Source organism: Ambystoma mexicanum, chromosome 6p, assembly GCF_040938575.1.
Source record: "Ambystoma mexicanum isolate Mex_15411 chromosome 6p, UKY_AmexF1_1, whole genome shotgun sequence".
NCBI classification, from domain to species: Eukaryota; Metazoa; Chordata; class Amphibia; order Caudata; family Ambystomatidae; genus Ambystoma; species Ambystoma mexicanum.
Window position 1 is genome coordinate 1,072,250,962 of NC_090935.1, and position 17,253 is coordinate 1,072,268,214.

At 43.1% G+C, this 17,253-nt stretch overlaps 1 protein-coding gene across 1 annotated transcript in view; it reads left to right on the forward strand.

The window, feature by feature from the left end:
• Positions 1-17,253, forward strand: part of LOC138510185 (contactin-associated protein-like 4) — a 2,554,874-nt gene that overhangs the window by 2,489,725 nt on the left and 47,896 nt on the right. The window contains exon 20 of the mRNA XM_069625670.1: positions 15,406-15,539. Coding sequence (XP_069481771.1) covers positions 15,406-15,539 — 134 coding nt within the window. The remainder of the gene's footprint in view (positions 1-15,405; positions 15,540-17,253) is intronic.

The following is a 17,253-nucleotide window of genomic DNA, read 5'->3' on the forward strand; positions in this document are numbered from 1 at the left end:
GTCCTTCATCTCCAGTGAGGGGAATGGATAGCAGTCAGTCATGCAAAGTTGCAGGTCTTAGTCCAAAATAATTTCACCCCCAATGTGCCCCAGGGATGAGTAGGGAGCAGAGCTTGCCTCTGCCTTGGAACACCTGCGTTCACATCAATGCTGACGTTCTTAGGAAAGGACTACTCAGCCAACAGGTCCAAACAAATTCATCTTAGACTCTTTGAAGATCTAAAATTAATGAAGGAAGGAGTGGGAGACCCCATCTTTATAAAGGCAAAAGATCTTTGAGGATTAGGTAAAAACAAGCCTGCTTTAAAATGTTCAATCCATGTTCAGGTAACAAGTGACTTTTGCTTTCTTGCATCATACCCAAAGTATTTTGTTGTACATGAAGTGAAGCAGACAGGAAGGCCAAGAGAAGCCCAACGAAAACCAAGATAGAGGAATATTTTCTCCTTAATCCCTTCCATTCTTCTATGTCTGGCTGTCTTTTGTGAGGCGTCAGAAATGTGAGACAGACAAAAAGGTATAGTTTTCTCAGTTACCATTTTTATTAAATAAAAAAGGTGTAAGATAAAAGCCTATCTTTTCCTAACCTAACAAGGATGGCCCTGCCTAGCAAACGAAAACTAAAGAAAAATGACGTGGTGTCCAATCAGTCTCTGACCATCACACTGATACATGCAACAGCATTATACAAGGCATATTTGGCTATCTTCAGTTCAGCAAAACAAAATACCAATTCAAACTCAAACATTTGTGAAACTACTACCTGTAACCAGTGTTGGACACCCTTCCCCTGGATCAAATCAGAAATACATTGAGCAAAGTTCAGATTCAATAAAGTTCTCTGCGATAACAAATTTCCATTCTATGTAGCCATAAAGTATTTTCCATTCACTGGACCCTTCCAATTGGCAAATAAATTGTCCCTCTCACAAATGCTTGGTCACACATCAAAACAACTGTTGTTTTCTATAATGTCCTGCTTGGCAAAGTAAATATTTCTCCCTCAAAACACAAGTTCATAAACCAAGGCAAGTCTTCTCTTCAAAAGGGCTAAGTCATTATTAGCACATCACACTTCTTCAAAGGAAACACTTTGTTATATAGTGACTGCCTGTGGATATTGTGAGCTGTTGATGACATGTGGAGTGTTGCCTTGTGAATGTCAGAATGTTTACCAAAGGGATCCACACCTAGACAGTTAGAGCTCCCCAGCCTGTTTGATGGGAGCCAGTGTTATGTCCTGTCCACTTACATCTATATCTTCTTGTAATGGTAACTTAAGTACTTGCTAATAAACCCTCAGAAGATACCCAAAGAACCCTGGAAGTCACTTTGTAACATTGGCGATGAGTTGTTCTTAAGAAGGAGAATCTACGTGTGCAACAAAGTGAAGAAAGCTGAAGAAGAAGCCTGCTGCGGGGGGGGGGGGGTGCAGGAAGAAGATGGACAAAAAGGACAACACTGCCCCCAAGACAAGTAAGACCCATCACCCAGAGCATAAAAGGGGAAATAAGTAAGAAAGCCCCACAGAAGGAGGGATTAGCTAACCATTGGGGGAAAGTGAGAGCTAAGTCCACGGGCTGGAGCGGCTGATGTAAAGAAGTTGTCTCATAAGCTGCAGGGAAGGGAAGTGCCTGCGCAGAGACATGGGGCAAGGACCGTGAAGTTGAGGAAGAAGCAGTATAAACTGAAGAAGCAGTATAAACTGAGGTCCTTAAGTGAAGTGGACCCTCAAGAGTGGGGCAGACCCCTAAGTGGAAGTGTGAAGGATAGGGGTACTTCCCATAGGTAGAAGAAGGGAAGCTGCGCAGGAGAAAGGGAAGATGTGCCCATGGTTGAAGAAGGGAAGCTGTCCCATATAGAGGAGAAGGAGAAGTGAAGAAGGGAGGCCACACAGAAAAACAGGTAAGTGAGTTTATTTTCACAGAGCTCGTCCGTCGCCCTCCTCACTTCGAGCCGCTTCCCCTCACGCTCTAACTGCCATCTCCGCTGCAGTCGCGCGGCTCTCATTCCAAACGTAAACACGAGAGCATGCGCGACCGCCGCGAGAGACCTTATGTTCTCTACACATCTTCCCCCTCAAACAGGGCAAATATATATTTTATTTCAATAATGCTTATAACTGTAATGTAAACTTATCAACAATTAAAATTAATCAGCAAGTTTGTCTGAACCAGAATACAATAAAATTAACAGTTTCACATTGCTTGCTCATGACCTGAGTACCCTCAGTGTCCATCTATATCATGTATTCCTAAACATGACGTGATCACTTCAATGTCAAGTCTCGTAATCCCTCATCCACACCGGCTTAGACCTAGCCCTATGTGAATAATCTTCTTCGACCTTTGACCTCTGAATGTCATCTTCTCTGACCTTCCCACCTGTCTTTCCCATGTTCTCATCCAGCACCCTTCCTTTCACCTTCTCATTCAATCTCGTATTATCCTCCTCCACCTTCCTCACCTGCTTTTCACCTTCACTCCTTTCCTCATCACCCACCTTCGCCAATCTTCCTTTCGACCATACTTCGCCACCTTCCAGAATTACCACATTACTTTTTACTGCACATATCTTCTTAGGACCCAGAAATCTACTTTCCACACACTTGTTCACTAGTCTAGGGTTTTTGACATACACTTTTTCCCCAACCTTCCATTCACGTTCTTTCACCCTCATCCTGTCATCAAACAGTTCCTTATTTCTTTCCTGACTCAACGCAATAAGTTTCATAATCTGATTCCGGTCCACATTAACCACTTTGGCCATTCCTAGCCATCCTGGACAAAGCCTTGTCCCAGGCTCCCTTCCCTTCATTGAAACAAATGGAGATACTCCCGTCACAGAATGTGGCGTAGTGACATAATTCCATGTCATCATCCTCAATACTTCCCTCCATGGTTGCCTCGACTTCATGGCCAACTGCAGGCCCCCCTTTATGTACATGTTAACTCTTTCAACAAGTCCATTGGCTTTAGGATTATACAGAGTAGTCCTTGTGTGTTTTATACTGTATCCTGTAAGAAACTTCTTCATTGCTCCCGACACAAATTGTACCCCATTATCCAACACAATTTCAACCGGCACCCCCTCCTTAAGAAATACCTTTTCTAAGAAACCAATCAACTCCCTTGCCGTGACTTCCTTTACAGCTTCCCACTCAAACCATTTGGAATGAAAATCTACTACGACAAACACAAACTTTAACCCATCTCCCAGACCCGCCACCGGACCCATTATGTCCACTGCTAACTTGCTCCACGGCTGGTCCGGTACCACATTTGGTATCATCGGAGCCTCTCTCACCACTCTGCATTTGTCACTCGTTTGGCAAATTATACAATCCTTGACGCACCTTTCTGCACACCTGTCAATTCCCGGCCACCAAAAATTCTGCCTCAATTTCCTTTTCATAGCCGCTTCTCCAGGATGCCCCTGATGAGCCAGCTCAACTAGCACCGACCTAAGGGAATGAGGAGGAACAATGCACCTCCCCCTCCTTAACCTATCCTCACATAGGTTTAACTCATTTTTTACTTCCCACCAAGTATTGAACTTACTATCCAGATTTTTCCTTTTTGGCCACCCCATCACTGTCCAACTTTTGACTAACTTGAGATCATTATCAGAATTCTCTTCTTTCGCCCATTCCTCCTTACTGACCGCACTTTTTACCTCTGCTACCACTAACTCCTCCTCTGTCTCTCTCTCCCTCATAGGTTCACCCTTAAGAGGCAGTCTGGAAAGGCAATCTGCCACAACATTCCGCTTCCCTGGTAAATAGCTCACTTCAAAGTTAAAATTTTGAAGTCCTAGACCCCACCGGCTTATTCTTGGAGAACCCATGGCCCACCTGCCACTCTCAAACACCTGAACCATGGGTTTGTGGTCCGATCTGACCACAAATCCTCTTCCCCACAAGAAAAACTTAAAATGATTTACTGCCCAAAACATGGCCAACGTTTCTCTTTCAATGACTGAATATTTGCTCTCTGCCGCTCTCAGCGTCCTAGATGCAAATGCTATTACTCTCTCAGTATTATCCTTGTTGTACTGCACTAACGTCGCACCCAGTCCCAACATGCTCGCATCTACTACCAAAACCGTTTTGTCCTTAGGGTCAAACCTACCTATGGATGGTGCTTCACCCACTGCTTGCTTAATGCACTCAAAGGCCACGTCACACTCCGCAGACCATTCAAACCTCACTCCTTTTTTGAGTAACATTCTAAGGGGCACTGATACCTTGGCAAAATCCTTTACAAACCTATGATAATATTCGGCCAAACCAAGAAATTATTTCACCTGCTCTTTATCTTTTGGTACAGGTGCACATCTCACTGCTTCTACTAAGTTCTTTTTAGGCCTCACCCCTTGCTCATCTATCTCATGTCCCAGATATTCCACACTATGTACCGCAATCTTACACTTGCTCCTCTTCACCGTCAACCCTGCCTCACTCAATCTGCTTAACACTTGTCTCAACACCTCATCATGTTCTTCAGTAGAACCAGCATATATCAACACATCGTCCTGGAACACAATAATGTTCTTTACTCCACTCAACACCGTCTCCATGACTCTTTGGAATACGGCTGCCGAGGACGCAAGCCCAAATGGCATCCTGCAGTGTTTAAATGAACCAAACACCGTGATAAATGCTGTTAGGTGTTGACAATCCTCCTTCAACGGAATCTGATGATATGCTTGTGAGAGGTCAATCACCGAAAATACTTTGGCATTGTTCAGTACTGATAGCTGGTCACCTATTAATGGTAGTGGATGCCTATCCACTAATATGTTCCTGTTCAGATCCCTCAGATCCACACATAACCTAATGTTTCCATTGGCCTTAGCTGCTACTACAACCGGTGATAGCCATTCCGAACTTTCACTTTTCTCTATTATTCCCCTTTGGAGTAACGACTCCACTTCATCCTTGAGTTTCTCATTCAATCCATGATGTACTGGTCTCACCCTGTGCACTTTCGGACTGGCCCCTGCCTTTAATTGAATTTCATGTTCAAAACCCTTCAATACTCCTAGTTCTTCCTGAAACACCATGGGATACTCCTTTTCCCATTTATCCTTCAGTTCAGCTACATCAACTGGTCTCTCCGCATTCGCCTGAATTCTAATTCACAACTTCCAGTGTTCTTCCCATCCCAGAAGTGAAGAGCCTTCTTGGGTAACGTATATCTCTGCTTCACAGCTCCTCCCTTTGTACTTGATAGATGCCTGGAACATCCCTATAATTCCAATCTTAACATTTCCATATGCATATGGCTCTATATTGTGCTTCTTCAATTTTGTCACGTCTCCTTGCATGCAACCCTGGAATGTCGCCTTGGACATCAATGTCCATGGTGAGCAACTGTCCACCTTCATTGTCACCACCCTTCCATCGACCATGAATACATCTGTGGGTGCACCTCCCTTGCTTGAAACTTCTGTTACTTCCAATACATGCTTTGTTTGGTTGCTCCTTCCCATTTCCAAATCTTCACTTTGTTCCAACATTCCTCCACCTGCTTAAATGCTCTGCACCATCCCAGATTCACGACAAACTCTCGCGAAATGCCCTTTCTTTTTGCATTTTAAGCACAAGCTATTTCTGGCTGGGCAAAACATACTTGTAGAAATATGACGGTTACTACCGCACTTATAGCACTTGATTTCTTTATTGAAGCCAGCCTTGCGAAATCCCTTCACCGCAGCCACTTCTCCTTCCGACTTGTCTCCCTTCATAGTGGTCATATATTTATGGGTCTGCTCCATACTCCTTGCTATGTCTATGGCCGACTCCAGCGATGCATCTCTAGATAGTAATCTCTCTTGTATCTTTATATTGTTTGTGCAACGAACTAATTGATCCCTTATAAGAGAGTCAGTAAGCAGCCCAAATTCACATGTATGACTCAGAGACCTCAATGCTGCAGTAAAGTTCTCCACTGGCTCTTGCGGATCTTGTACTCTTTGAAAGAACTTGTGTCTTTCAAATGTTATATTTTTCTTGGCTTCGAAATGAACTTCCAACTTCTTTTCTGCCATGGAATACTGGTCCACCTCTCCCTGGCCTTGTTGTGGAGGATCTGGTAATCCATCATAAACACTGCTGCCTTCAGTTCCTAGATTATGCAGCAGAATCGCCTCTTTTCTGGCTGCTGCAAACTTATCCCCTCCAATTGCAATCAGGTACATGTCAAACAGCTTCTTCCACCTATCCCACCTTATAGGTGGAGCACCAGGTTCTGACAGGAACTGTGGTGGAGGTGACATACTAGCCGCAGCCATTTTCTTGTAAATAGTGGCTTATTTACCAAATTCACTCCTTGCGTTACTGTGCCTTTATTTCCTACTATTTGCCAGTTTCATGTACTTGCCCTTTTTTCCACTCTTATATATGAAGAGCACAGTTTCTCTGTATTTCTGTTCTCTTTTGACACACAGTATTGTGTGAAGTCTATGCAGTTACCTTACTGCCCTCTGGGAGGCCTTCTTCCTGCAAAACTGCAATGACATAAATGTCCACTAGAGGCGAACAGTTGCCCAGCTTCAATGAAATAGACACACTTCCTTCATAACATGGCTCTTGTTATCTTTGAGTTCTTCTCAGCTGTACCTCCTCCCTGGCTGTGCCCCCAGCCTCCCCCCTCTCCCTGCTCCTCACCTTATTGTCCTATGAGAGGGGGAGTGGGCGGCCCCCACCAAGGGAAACAGCCTTTACTTGTCTGGCAGCACAAGTGAAAGTGGGGAGAGCGTCCCCCTGCAGCGCCACGCTCCGAGGCGCCGCGGAGACAGTCCCTCTCAGGCCCCCACCTCTCCACAGGCCTCTTCTCGTCTCCGGACCTGCTCTAGCGACGCGTTCCGCTTCCAGGAAGCCGTCGCTGGGCTCTGCGGCGAGCTCCGTGTGCCCCCTCGTCGCCACTTGAAGAAGGGAGGCCACACAGAAAAACAGGTAAGTGAGTTTATTTTCACAGAGCTCGTCCGTCGCCCTCCTCACTTCGAGCCGCTTCCCCTCACGCTCTAACTGCCATCTCCGCTGCAGTCGCGCGGCTCTCATTCCAAACGTAAACACGAGAGCACGCGCGACCGCCGCAAGAGACCTTATGTTCTCTACAAGAAGCTCCGCCCATAAGATGTGAAGAGGGAAGCTGCCCCATGAGTTTAAAAATAAAAAGGGCAAGCTGCACCAATAAGTTGCAGAAGGGAAGCTCCTTTCATAAAATGAGAATACACCCACAAAGTGAAGAAAGGGAAGCTGTGTCCATAATGTGATGAAAGGGAAGATGTGCTCATAAGGTGAGAAGGGAGCCGTGCAGTCAAAGTTTGGTGCATCCATATAAATTACAGGCTGGAATGGCTGCATCTTTACCATGGTGATGGTTGGAAGCAGGAGCTGTTCCTTGCTCCGATGCAAAGCTGGCAATGGTGACGTCACACAAGAGCAGCCGGTAATGGCAATGTAAGGAATGCCATGGTGTCAAATAGTGATTTTTTGCAGCTAGTGAAGAGGACGTTGCTTCGTTCAGAAGCGTCGGTTTCAATTTGGGATGCCATCCGAAGAAAATGTGAGTGCAGCGCAGCTAAAGAGGCAGGTTTAGAATAAAGAACTTGTGAAAGCGTTGGAAGTGACACAATGACGCCCACATCATTAAAGAGAGAAAGTCGCTGACGGCACTGTATTCACAAAGATGACTAATCAATGGTAGGTAGAGATGACGTCGGCAGCCGACGAGGGACAGATCGTTTGCCGATGCATGGCGCAGCGAATAATGAGAGATGCATTAGAAAATGAATGGAGTGTCATTGACGGCATGAAATGAAATCGCTGTGAGATATGAAGTGACGATCCAGCAACCCAGTATTTTCCGAGTCATTTGGATCATTGTGAAGGGATCCAGACTCGTAAAGTAAGAAGTATTACGGGGGAGAGGTAATAGGAATTTATGGTCCCCAAATATCGCATTGACGGTGCGCCGAGTGCGGCTGAAGGATGTATCCTTTTTTTGTGAGTAACTTATCTCTTATGAGGGAAATATGTGATGCAAATGAGGTATTAAATATGATGCGTGAATAAGTATTGGTCGAGAACCAATACATGTTAAGATAAAATACACGTAGGTAAAGTGAATGGAGGTGAAGAAGTATGATATAGTATTGTTTGAACATGCGTTAGTCATGTATGAGGTTAGATGTAACCCTTTGAGGAATTACCGGTAGGGGTGCACGGTACCCGTGGACTTTTAGCTGCAAATGAGTAAAGTGTAACAACACTATAAGTTTGGATTGGGATGGAGAGTGATATGTGCATAGTTTGGGCTATGGTTGAAATTAGTTTAACCCATTTGAGGATTTGCAGTTCGGTTGTTTTACTGCAACATGGACTTTTAGTTTTTTGCAGAAGTAGGTGGATTTTTAGGGAATATAACTATAAAGTGTAAGAAGTCTGGAAATGAAATGCATTTAAATGTTCTCATACTGTTGGTGTGTGCAAGAAAACCCAGTGATGGTCAGTGTGAGTTGGTTTGGTGTGAGGTAGCGCCTCCAGTATGTATTATAAGTGTGGTAGTGGAGTCACAGAGGTCAGGGAGGTAGTGCCTCCAGCATTCAGTTTGAGTGTGGTGTGTTGCCACAGAGATCAGGAGGTAGTGCCTCCAAGCATAACATTGAGATTTTTGGTGGGAGTTTGCATCTCTATAAAAAGATGTGGTTCCATGTAATAATGTCGCCACAAAAATCTCACCTTGCAAAAATATCGCCTAAAAATGGCAGTTTTTTGTGGCAACATTATTTCATGGAACATGCGGGGGCCACCCCCGCAACCCCAACCTTTTTTTTTCTTTTTTTTTGTCTTTTAAAAAAAAAAAATGTTTTGCCCCTGTCCCTATATATATGGTCACCCATATAATATCGCCACAAACTTTTCCCAGCGATATTATTTACGGCAACCATATATATGGGGATAATATTACCTGATACCAAAGATGCACCAGTTGTTTCCTCGTCGCACTAAGGTGATTTTTCTAGAGTATCATTTCCCACTGGAAGGGATATCTGTGGGAGATGTGATGTTTGAGATTCTTAGCAGCACATGATGCTCGTTGAAGAGGTGTGTTAGTTGGTGGAAGGTGTTATTTTCCTTTGTGTGAGTATAAGGGCATATGGCTTCCACTTGGTCTTGTTCTTTGCAGAGAAGTTTGCGCTGCCTCATCTCTATGTGCAAATGTTCAGTGTTGTCAGTGTGCAATGGAGATCAGGTGCAGTTGGAATGAGCATGGTGTATGTGTGACTTTCCTCCCCTTTGTGTGTGTTGACATTGGTAAAGAAGGGAGATGTGTTGTGTTGTTCTCCTTGATGTTTCTGTGTGAGTGCAGTGTGAATTAGTAAAGGAAGGAGATGTGTTACATCAGACCTGTGTTTATGTATTGAGTATCAGTAAAGGAAGGAGATGTGTTATATAATGACTGCCTGTGGATGATTTAAGATGGTGATGTCATGTGGAGTGTTGCCTTGTGAAGGTCAGAATGTTTAACCAAGGGTTCCACACCTAGGCAGTTAGAGCTCCCCAGACTGGGTGATGGGAGCCAGTGTTATGCACTGTCCACTTATGTTTATATCTTCTTGTAATTGTAACTTAAGTACTTGCTAATAAACCCCAGAAGTTACCCTAAGAAGCCTGGAAGTCACTGTGTAACACACTTTTGTCAGGAAAGCACAGCAATTACTTTTGGTAATGAAAAACTTCATCAAAAAGGTGATACAATCATCAAGTTCTTTTCAACACAACCTTTTACCACAACCACAGCACTTTAAATCATATTGTTCTTTCCTGGAATTCTCACCTGCCAGGACTAACTACTATTGGTCCCTTTCTTGGTTTACTCACCTGCCAGGATGAAAAACTCCTACAACTACAATTGTGTTCTGTGGTAATGATTGTTCCAAGATTCTCCACACCAGTATCCTATGTGAGGAGGTTTGAACATTAACTGTTCCTCTTACAGTCTTTTGACTCTTGACATGGAGTTAGAGATCTTCCCAGATTGGCATTCCAGAAAGGAACTTATGCCCTTGTTGTCTCTGCATTACACTTCCATAGTCTTTTGGCTGTTATCATCCCCCATTACCTATCCCTCATAAGGAGAGTTGCACCCTGGATGCATTTGTATCTCTCTCTGCGGCCTCTTGGCTTCTGGCAATGTGGGTTATAAATATCCCCCAATTGATATCCCATATAAGAGGAATTGCACCCTGGCTGCCTTATTTCACTTGTTCGGTATTCAAAATCATTAGTTCCAAGTAAATGTATTCAGAGTGCTCCACGGTCACCTGGCACCTCAGGCAAACTCACCAGTCTTCTCTTGCATCTCCTTCGCACTTGCAGGTACTGCATCGAATCTCCTCATGTCTGTCTGCACTGATGGCAGCTCTGGTATGACTGTTGCAGTAAGAACAATCATTCAGTGGAGCTCTATGAGGTCTCCAGTTCTGCTTTCTTACCGGAACGGTTCACGGCGAGTTGGGAGCTCCCACATGGCCTAGCTATCTCCAATGCTGCTTTCAGCTGCGCTCTCTCTGCAGTACCACACATCTTCTCCTGTGTCAGCCTCAGCTGGTGCTTCTTCTGTTTCCACAACATATTCCGTGTTCAGTTCTGCTGCCGCCTCTGCTATTCCATCAGCATCTCCTTCTCTCACCTGAATCTTATTCCTGAATTTAAATGTCCAACTTAAGTGCTTCATACTGCAACAACTGGACCACTCTGTATGTTTCATGGTAAATTTAATCTTCATCAACTCTGAGTCCCTCCTCCTAGTTTCGGTACCACAGGCAATATGGGTTCTGAAGTCCATGATGTGTTTGGTCTTTTTATACTTAATTAACTTTAATTGATTTGTGAACTGAGAGTTGTCAAGTTTATGGGAGGATGTGAAAAGAGGTTGTCATTTAACCTTGTGTTTAGGACCTCTATATAAGGCAGAATCATTACAATTTGGGGTTATCATATTTACTTACTGAACCTCCAATGTACCCACTTTTTTCTGTTTAGCAGACTTTTCGTAGCCTGTACTTTGGGTAGTTATATGAGAGGCAATTGTACATTGACAGCATGCCATTAGATATTTGGGTATTATCAGAATCTTATCCTCAAAAGAAGATGAATGACATGTCTCTCCTAGAGGAGTCCTCACTTCCCCTTGACAGCCATCTCCTCCCATGTGATCCTCCCTCATGTTACCTGTAAGAGGATTCAATTCAACACTACAGCTAAGTCAATGCCTAGTCTGGGATACTGAATGGAAACCCTTATTGATACATCTTTATGTCCAGTTCATGCGTTCTGGATGACTACCCCTATATAACACCCCTCTCTTGGAATCCCCCTGACCCCACTGAGCCAAGAAGTAGTTCTGTTTTGCAAGTTAAAAAGGTTTATTTGATAATTTAAACAATAGATATATATATCACACTTTATAATAATTAATAATGGAATATCACACTTAATCTGAGCAGTAATCAATAATGGATAGTCTGGCACTAGCACACTTGTGAATAGGAACAGAAGAATAAGGTGGTAGAGAATGCTTTATATAAGTTCAGATGGATGTAATGTTGAATGAAAATGCAATACAGAAAATACTCAATATGATTTCAACAAAACAATGTAATCACTTTTCTCTGGCAATCCCCTCCCCCCTTTATGCAATGCAAGGAAATGGAAGGAAAGCACACATTTCTCAGAAATGCAATCAACTGTAATTCAGTTCACCCCAGCAAGCTTAGACTACAGATCGGAGTTTTAAACACAGGCCCAAAATGCTTTTACATGTGCTGGCAATGAAGTGAAAAATGTGCTACAATGCTTTTATATGTTCTGGCAATGAAGTGAAAAATATGCTACAATGCTTTTAATTCCCTCTAGAGGTTCAGGGTGAGTGGTATATAGTTAATATTAGTCCAGGTTCACTCTAGCAATGATTCAGGGATGGTTCTTAAGAGGCAAACGAAATTTTAGCAAGGAAAGCAAGAACTGCTGTTTTCACACGTGGATAAATTTACAAATCGCGGCAAATTCGCGAGTGCGTTTTTCGCGATTGCGGCAAAAGTATCGGGGGTAGGAATGCGGTTCTAAGTTCGTAGGAAAGCTAAGATTTTAAGCTTTCAGAGGAAAGTTACTGCAAGTCTCTAGGACAAACGGTCACAGAGATATGAGCGATTAAATAAAGGTAGTTTTTCGGATTTGGAATGTTAAAATTCAAAGTGACAAGTGCAGCTTGCAACTAGAAAGTGACAGGTGACAGCTTTACAAATGACAGGTGACAGGAGGCAGTTCTACTTAGATTAAAATAGCTTGGATTAGATTATTTTAACTAAGAGATTGGTTCTGCACAGTTCTGCTAGGTACTCACACTATATTCTTGAATTAAATGGGCCTCGCCACGGATCTGGTCAGGTTTTAGACTGGACTCTGGTCTGGTCTCGGCACTTCACAGTGATCTGGGTCAGCTCTCTGGTTCTGCTAACAGTGGCCTGGGTCAGCTCTGCTCTCTCTCTGGTTTTGGATACTGCTCTGCTTCTGGATCTTTCTGCACAGCTTTCTCTGGAGATTGATGGATTTGAAGTCTGGATCTCTGGATGTGGTATGGTCCGGCAGAGCGCGTTGCAGCAAATGGAATTGAATGTCTCTATCTGTCCTGACTGTCTGCTTTTATGTGTTTTGAAAATGGGTGTGTGTGCAGCATCACTAAGCTCTACCCCTCTCCACTTGTCATTGGCCACTTCATCCTCTTCCCCTTGATTGGGGGAATGAAATGAAGTGTCATCATGATGAGGTCTGTTTATGGTACAGAGAACCCACCCCTGTCAAATTACACACAATCTATATGTTGACCCAAAAGACATATTTGCACAGGTACACATTTGTTTAAAATTACATGCACCCATCACATTTCACAGGAGGTATATACCCTGTCCAAATCTGCTCTTCCTGGGAGCTTGCATTCAGAAATGGCAACATTTGCACTTTTTAATCAGGTTACCAATATCAGACATTACCCCAAATTTATACACATGTGCGCAAGGAGTATGGACATTACTTGATGAAGTGTCAGATTTTTAACATGCATACATTTTAAGTAATACCCTCTTAACTGCTAGTTTGCCCCCAGATCATGCCACCGGTTCTAAAAACCTCTTAAAATGTGGGCAGAAAAATCACAAGAATTATGGTATCATTTAAATAATTATGGCAAGTCCGTACTATGAGTTATTCATCTTTTTCTAAAACCATATTCTGGCTCCAAAGGGGTGTGGTTCCCCCCAGCACAAGGTTGAATTTCTGGTTTTTCCAGTTCTGCCAAGCCAGCTTGCTCTCACAGGCAGTGCTCCTCCCCTTTCCTTCCAGGAGGAAGCTACTTTTTACGGCCCCCATAATAAAACATTTGCCTGAGTCAGGACAGGGCTTTGTTCAATTTCCTGCAGAGCCCAGGTAATTCAATCAGGGAAGTGTCATATCCCTTTTGGTGGGAGCAGCAAAAGGGCAGCTAGGCCTGGGAACACATCTGTTGTGCAAGTCTCATCTCCTGTCGGGGGTAGCTGGTGGGCAGAATTCAGTTCCTTAAGCCAGGCTTCAGATAAAATGTCACTTTTTGTTACCCAGTTTAAGTCAAGACAATGTTTACATATGCAGCTAGAATGCTGATTCTAAGTTTAGAACTATGACATTAAAACAATTGCAACCTATGTGACACTCAAAAGTAGGTCACTCATTTCTTTTAAACATTTAGATTTTTGGTAGTTTTAAATCCAGTTTCAGTTAGGCTGCTGCAGACCTGCAGAGCTCAGCCAGTCTTGTTATGAACATTCAAGTCACTTCAGAATATAACTTTACATTGGATCCACCTCTCAGTAAGTCTTTCTTTGGCCTGCCTTCATTTAGTTCATTCATTTATTCAGTTTTACACAAAAAGAAAAAAGATCTGGTGTTTTAAAACGCCGGCTTTCTGATAGTGGTGAGTATTGGTACTGCACCCATTTTTGGGATTTAAGAAAATGAATTCCCCACAATTCTAGGTTGCTTTTGGCAATCAGCATTGCCATTCCCAATGGTTTCAGACTACTGTGTGGGTAGTCCAATGGTGGTTTTAGGCAGTGCCCTTCTGTGCCCATAACATCGGCAAAAATGAGTGGCAGCCTATTCTTCATGCATTTCCCTGTGCATTTTCTGGGAAGCTCTGGCCATCATGATGTTTTCCATGTCAGTACTGCACAGTTTTGAGGTAGGGCTTGGATGCGTGGATAAAAACATCCCACATACCACCCCCAGGGTTAGTATCAGGTAGTGCCTACCTTCCCTTGGCCACATGGAAGTAGACTTTAAGATGGAGATTAGTGATGACTCTGCAGGATTCAGCACACTTCCCTCTCCCTCCCCACATCTACAATTACAATGGCAATTTGATATGTAACGCCCTTGTGTAAAGCTGGCCCTTTTCTTTAGGGAGTGCCACTTTGAATCTTGGTTCCTGGAGGCTCCAGAAAGGAGCTTTCGGACAGGAAAGAGGTGTTAACCAACCTCACAAAGGATGAAAGAGAGGCACCTTTTTGTGATATTAACCTGCTGGCTGTAGCAGAGGCATGTTGTCTACGGGAAATAGACACAGCATATCCATAGCTGGTCTGGGCTCACAATGGTTACATGAGTATGCACAGATCAGATGTGGCATTAATAATTATGTGCACTATCAGCCACCAAACCAAAACACACACCTTGCTTATTATTCACAATGACCTGCTACCAGGCAATAGTTTATACCAATTATTATGGTTTTGGATTGAAGTTGGAGATTTAAATGCAACCTCTGTCTGCAGTGCACCTGTGAAGCCTGAACCTACTCTGTGCCACTGAAGAGAAGGAGCTGCAGATAGGGTGACTGATGCAACAGGCCACACATGTACATTACGCTTTTGGCATGGAGATTTGTGAACGTGGGATTTGTTTAGCAGACCACCCTTTCTGGGATCTACCAGAATCATTTTATTAACAACAATCAAAAATGCCAGGCTTCTACACCCTTGCCAGAAGGCAATCCTCAAAAAAGAAGCATTGAATCAGAAGGTCATGAGATTAAGAAGAGTAACATGAAATGTACCATCTTTAGAAACTGAAAGAAAGTACTTTGTTCAATAAAGTAAGAGGTATAACAATTGAGCAGAAATTCAGTCAACTCCTACCAAACTTTCTAAGCTTTAGTACCGAACAACCTCTAATAGGACAGAGCACTGCAGCAATTTCAAAATGAACATGTATTAGAAAACATAAATCACGTTTATTTTTATTTTTCATGCAGGCTGGTTGGGAGCATTACTGAATCTGATGTCCTGCTGTCTCAATCTTTTCAGGTAGTTTGCAAATACGGTACAAGTTAGACAGCCACCAGGAGCCGGATGTCTTCACCGTCAACTTTAAAAATATGGCTGATGGCAATCTTCACCGTGTGAAAATGACTCGGGAGGAAGAGACGCTTTTTGTTGAGGTAATAATGGAGATTTAAGGAGAGTTAATTTCATTGTAAGTCTCATAATCCTACAGCAAACGACCGTGTGATAAAAGAGCAAGTGACAAACATGACTATTACTTCCCAGGATGTGGCAAGTAATAGGTTACATTTGCTCAAGGAAGCAAAGGAATAAAATTGATTAATGGTTACCAGCAAGTATCATAAATGAAACAAATGATTGCTGGACATGTTTTTCGGTACAAATACTAACCCCGCAGTCATATATTTAGACAATGTGCTGCTATTGCAAATGGGAATACACAGACATCACAACCTTGCAATGCTTTATTGAAATGTATTTCAGCAATCTGAACGCTAACATTCCAAAACAATATAGCAATCTATCCAGTCGCCGCCCTACAGTTCAGATAAAACCTATTTGCATTGACTTTTCCCACAATTTTAATACAAATGAGGATTGACTCGATACACAGATTAGGATCATATTTTCCCAAAAATGTTTTAATTTTTGCACCCTCTGAAACTGGAACTTTTGAGGAAAATGTGTTGAATGGTTTAAAAGTTATTAAGACAACAGTAACAAGCTGTTTTAAGCCTACTCGTGTTTATTTTTCCATAGAGAAAACTGTGCTTGCCTTGAACACACATAGCGTGAAAACTGCTGGATGGAATTCCACCAAGTAGAACCAAGATATTTCTTTTTTTTTTGGTTTGGTGTAAATCGGTCTGGTAGTTTTCTTAATATTTGACGGAGAAAAGGGTGCCCTGGTCCAAAAAACATGCATGTATCGCCCAAGGGGCATTACAGCAGTGAAACATTTCAGAAATGAAAATCTGCAATTTTATTTGCTCGGTGCCAGTGATTACTGGGGGAATTATGCTGCCAGTTTAAAAAGAAAAGTGCTCAAATCGAGATTTGGAGTGGAGAAATTGGGCTGTTTCACATTCGGTTAGATGTGGGGAATCAGAAACAGAACCGCATGTGTATTTGGAGAGTTGGAAGTGGGCTGGGGAGTCTTTTTCTTCATGAGACATGTGTGTCTTATCATGGGAATCTCACAGGATTCCTGTGGGTTTCCCATGGAAACATCCCAAGACGTGATCAGATTAAAAAAAAAGTCAAGGAAATGGGCAAGTTAAGGAGGATAATAGGAGAGGGTCAGGAGGATTTACACAGAGTGGGGCAGAGTGGGGCCGACTTAGAAAGGAGGAGGTGTGCACATGGAAAGTAGCAGTGGGGATAGGGAAGACTTTTAATTTGTCAAGTATTTTCCCATTGCCACAGTTTTTGGGAAACAATGTATTACTATGTGAATGATTAATGAGAACTAATACTTTGGTAATATATGGTGGCATCAAGGTGACCCCGGCAGCTTTCTGTGGGAATTTCCTACAGGGAAACTAGCCCTGAAATGGAAATTGGGGGAAAATAGGAACCTGGCCAAATTGCCAGGGGCTCACAGTCATTTTTGCTAAATAGTTTCAACATCAACAGTGGACATGGCCCTTGGGATTTGGTTAGTTACTAGGCAGGGTGCTGCAGGCTGCAGCCATATGTCCATGTTCTTGTTTCCCTATGGTTCAAATGTGGACATAAAACACGGCTGAAGGCCATGGCCTGTGCAATCTGGATAGATACTAGGCGGGGTGATATGGGCCATGGACATAGGTGTGGTCAAAGGCCATGGCCAGTTAGCCTTGGAGAAGGTATAGCATAACAACGCACTTG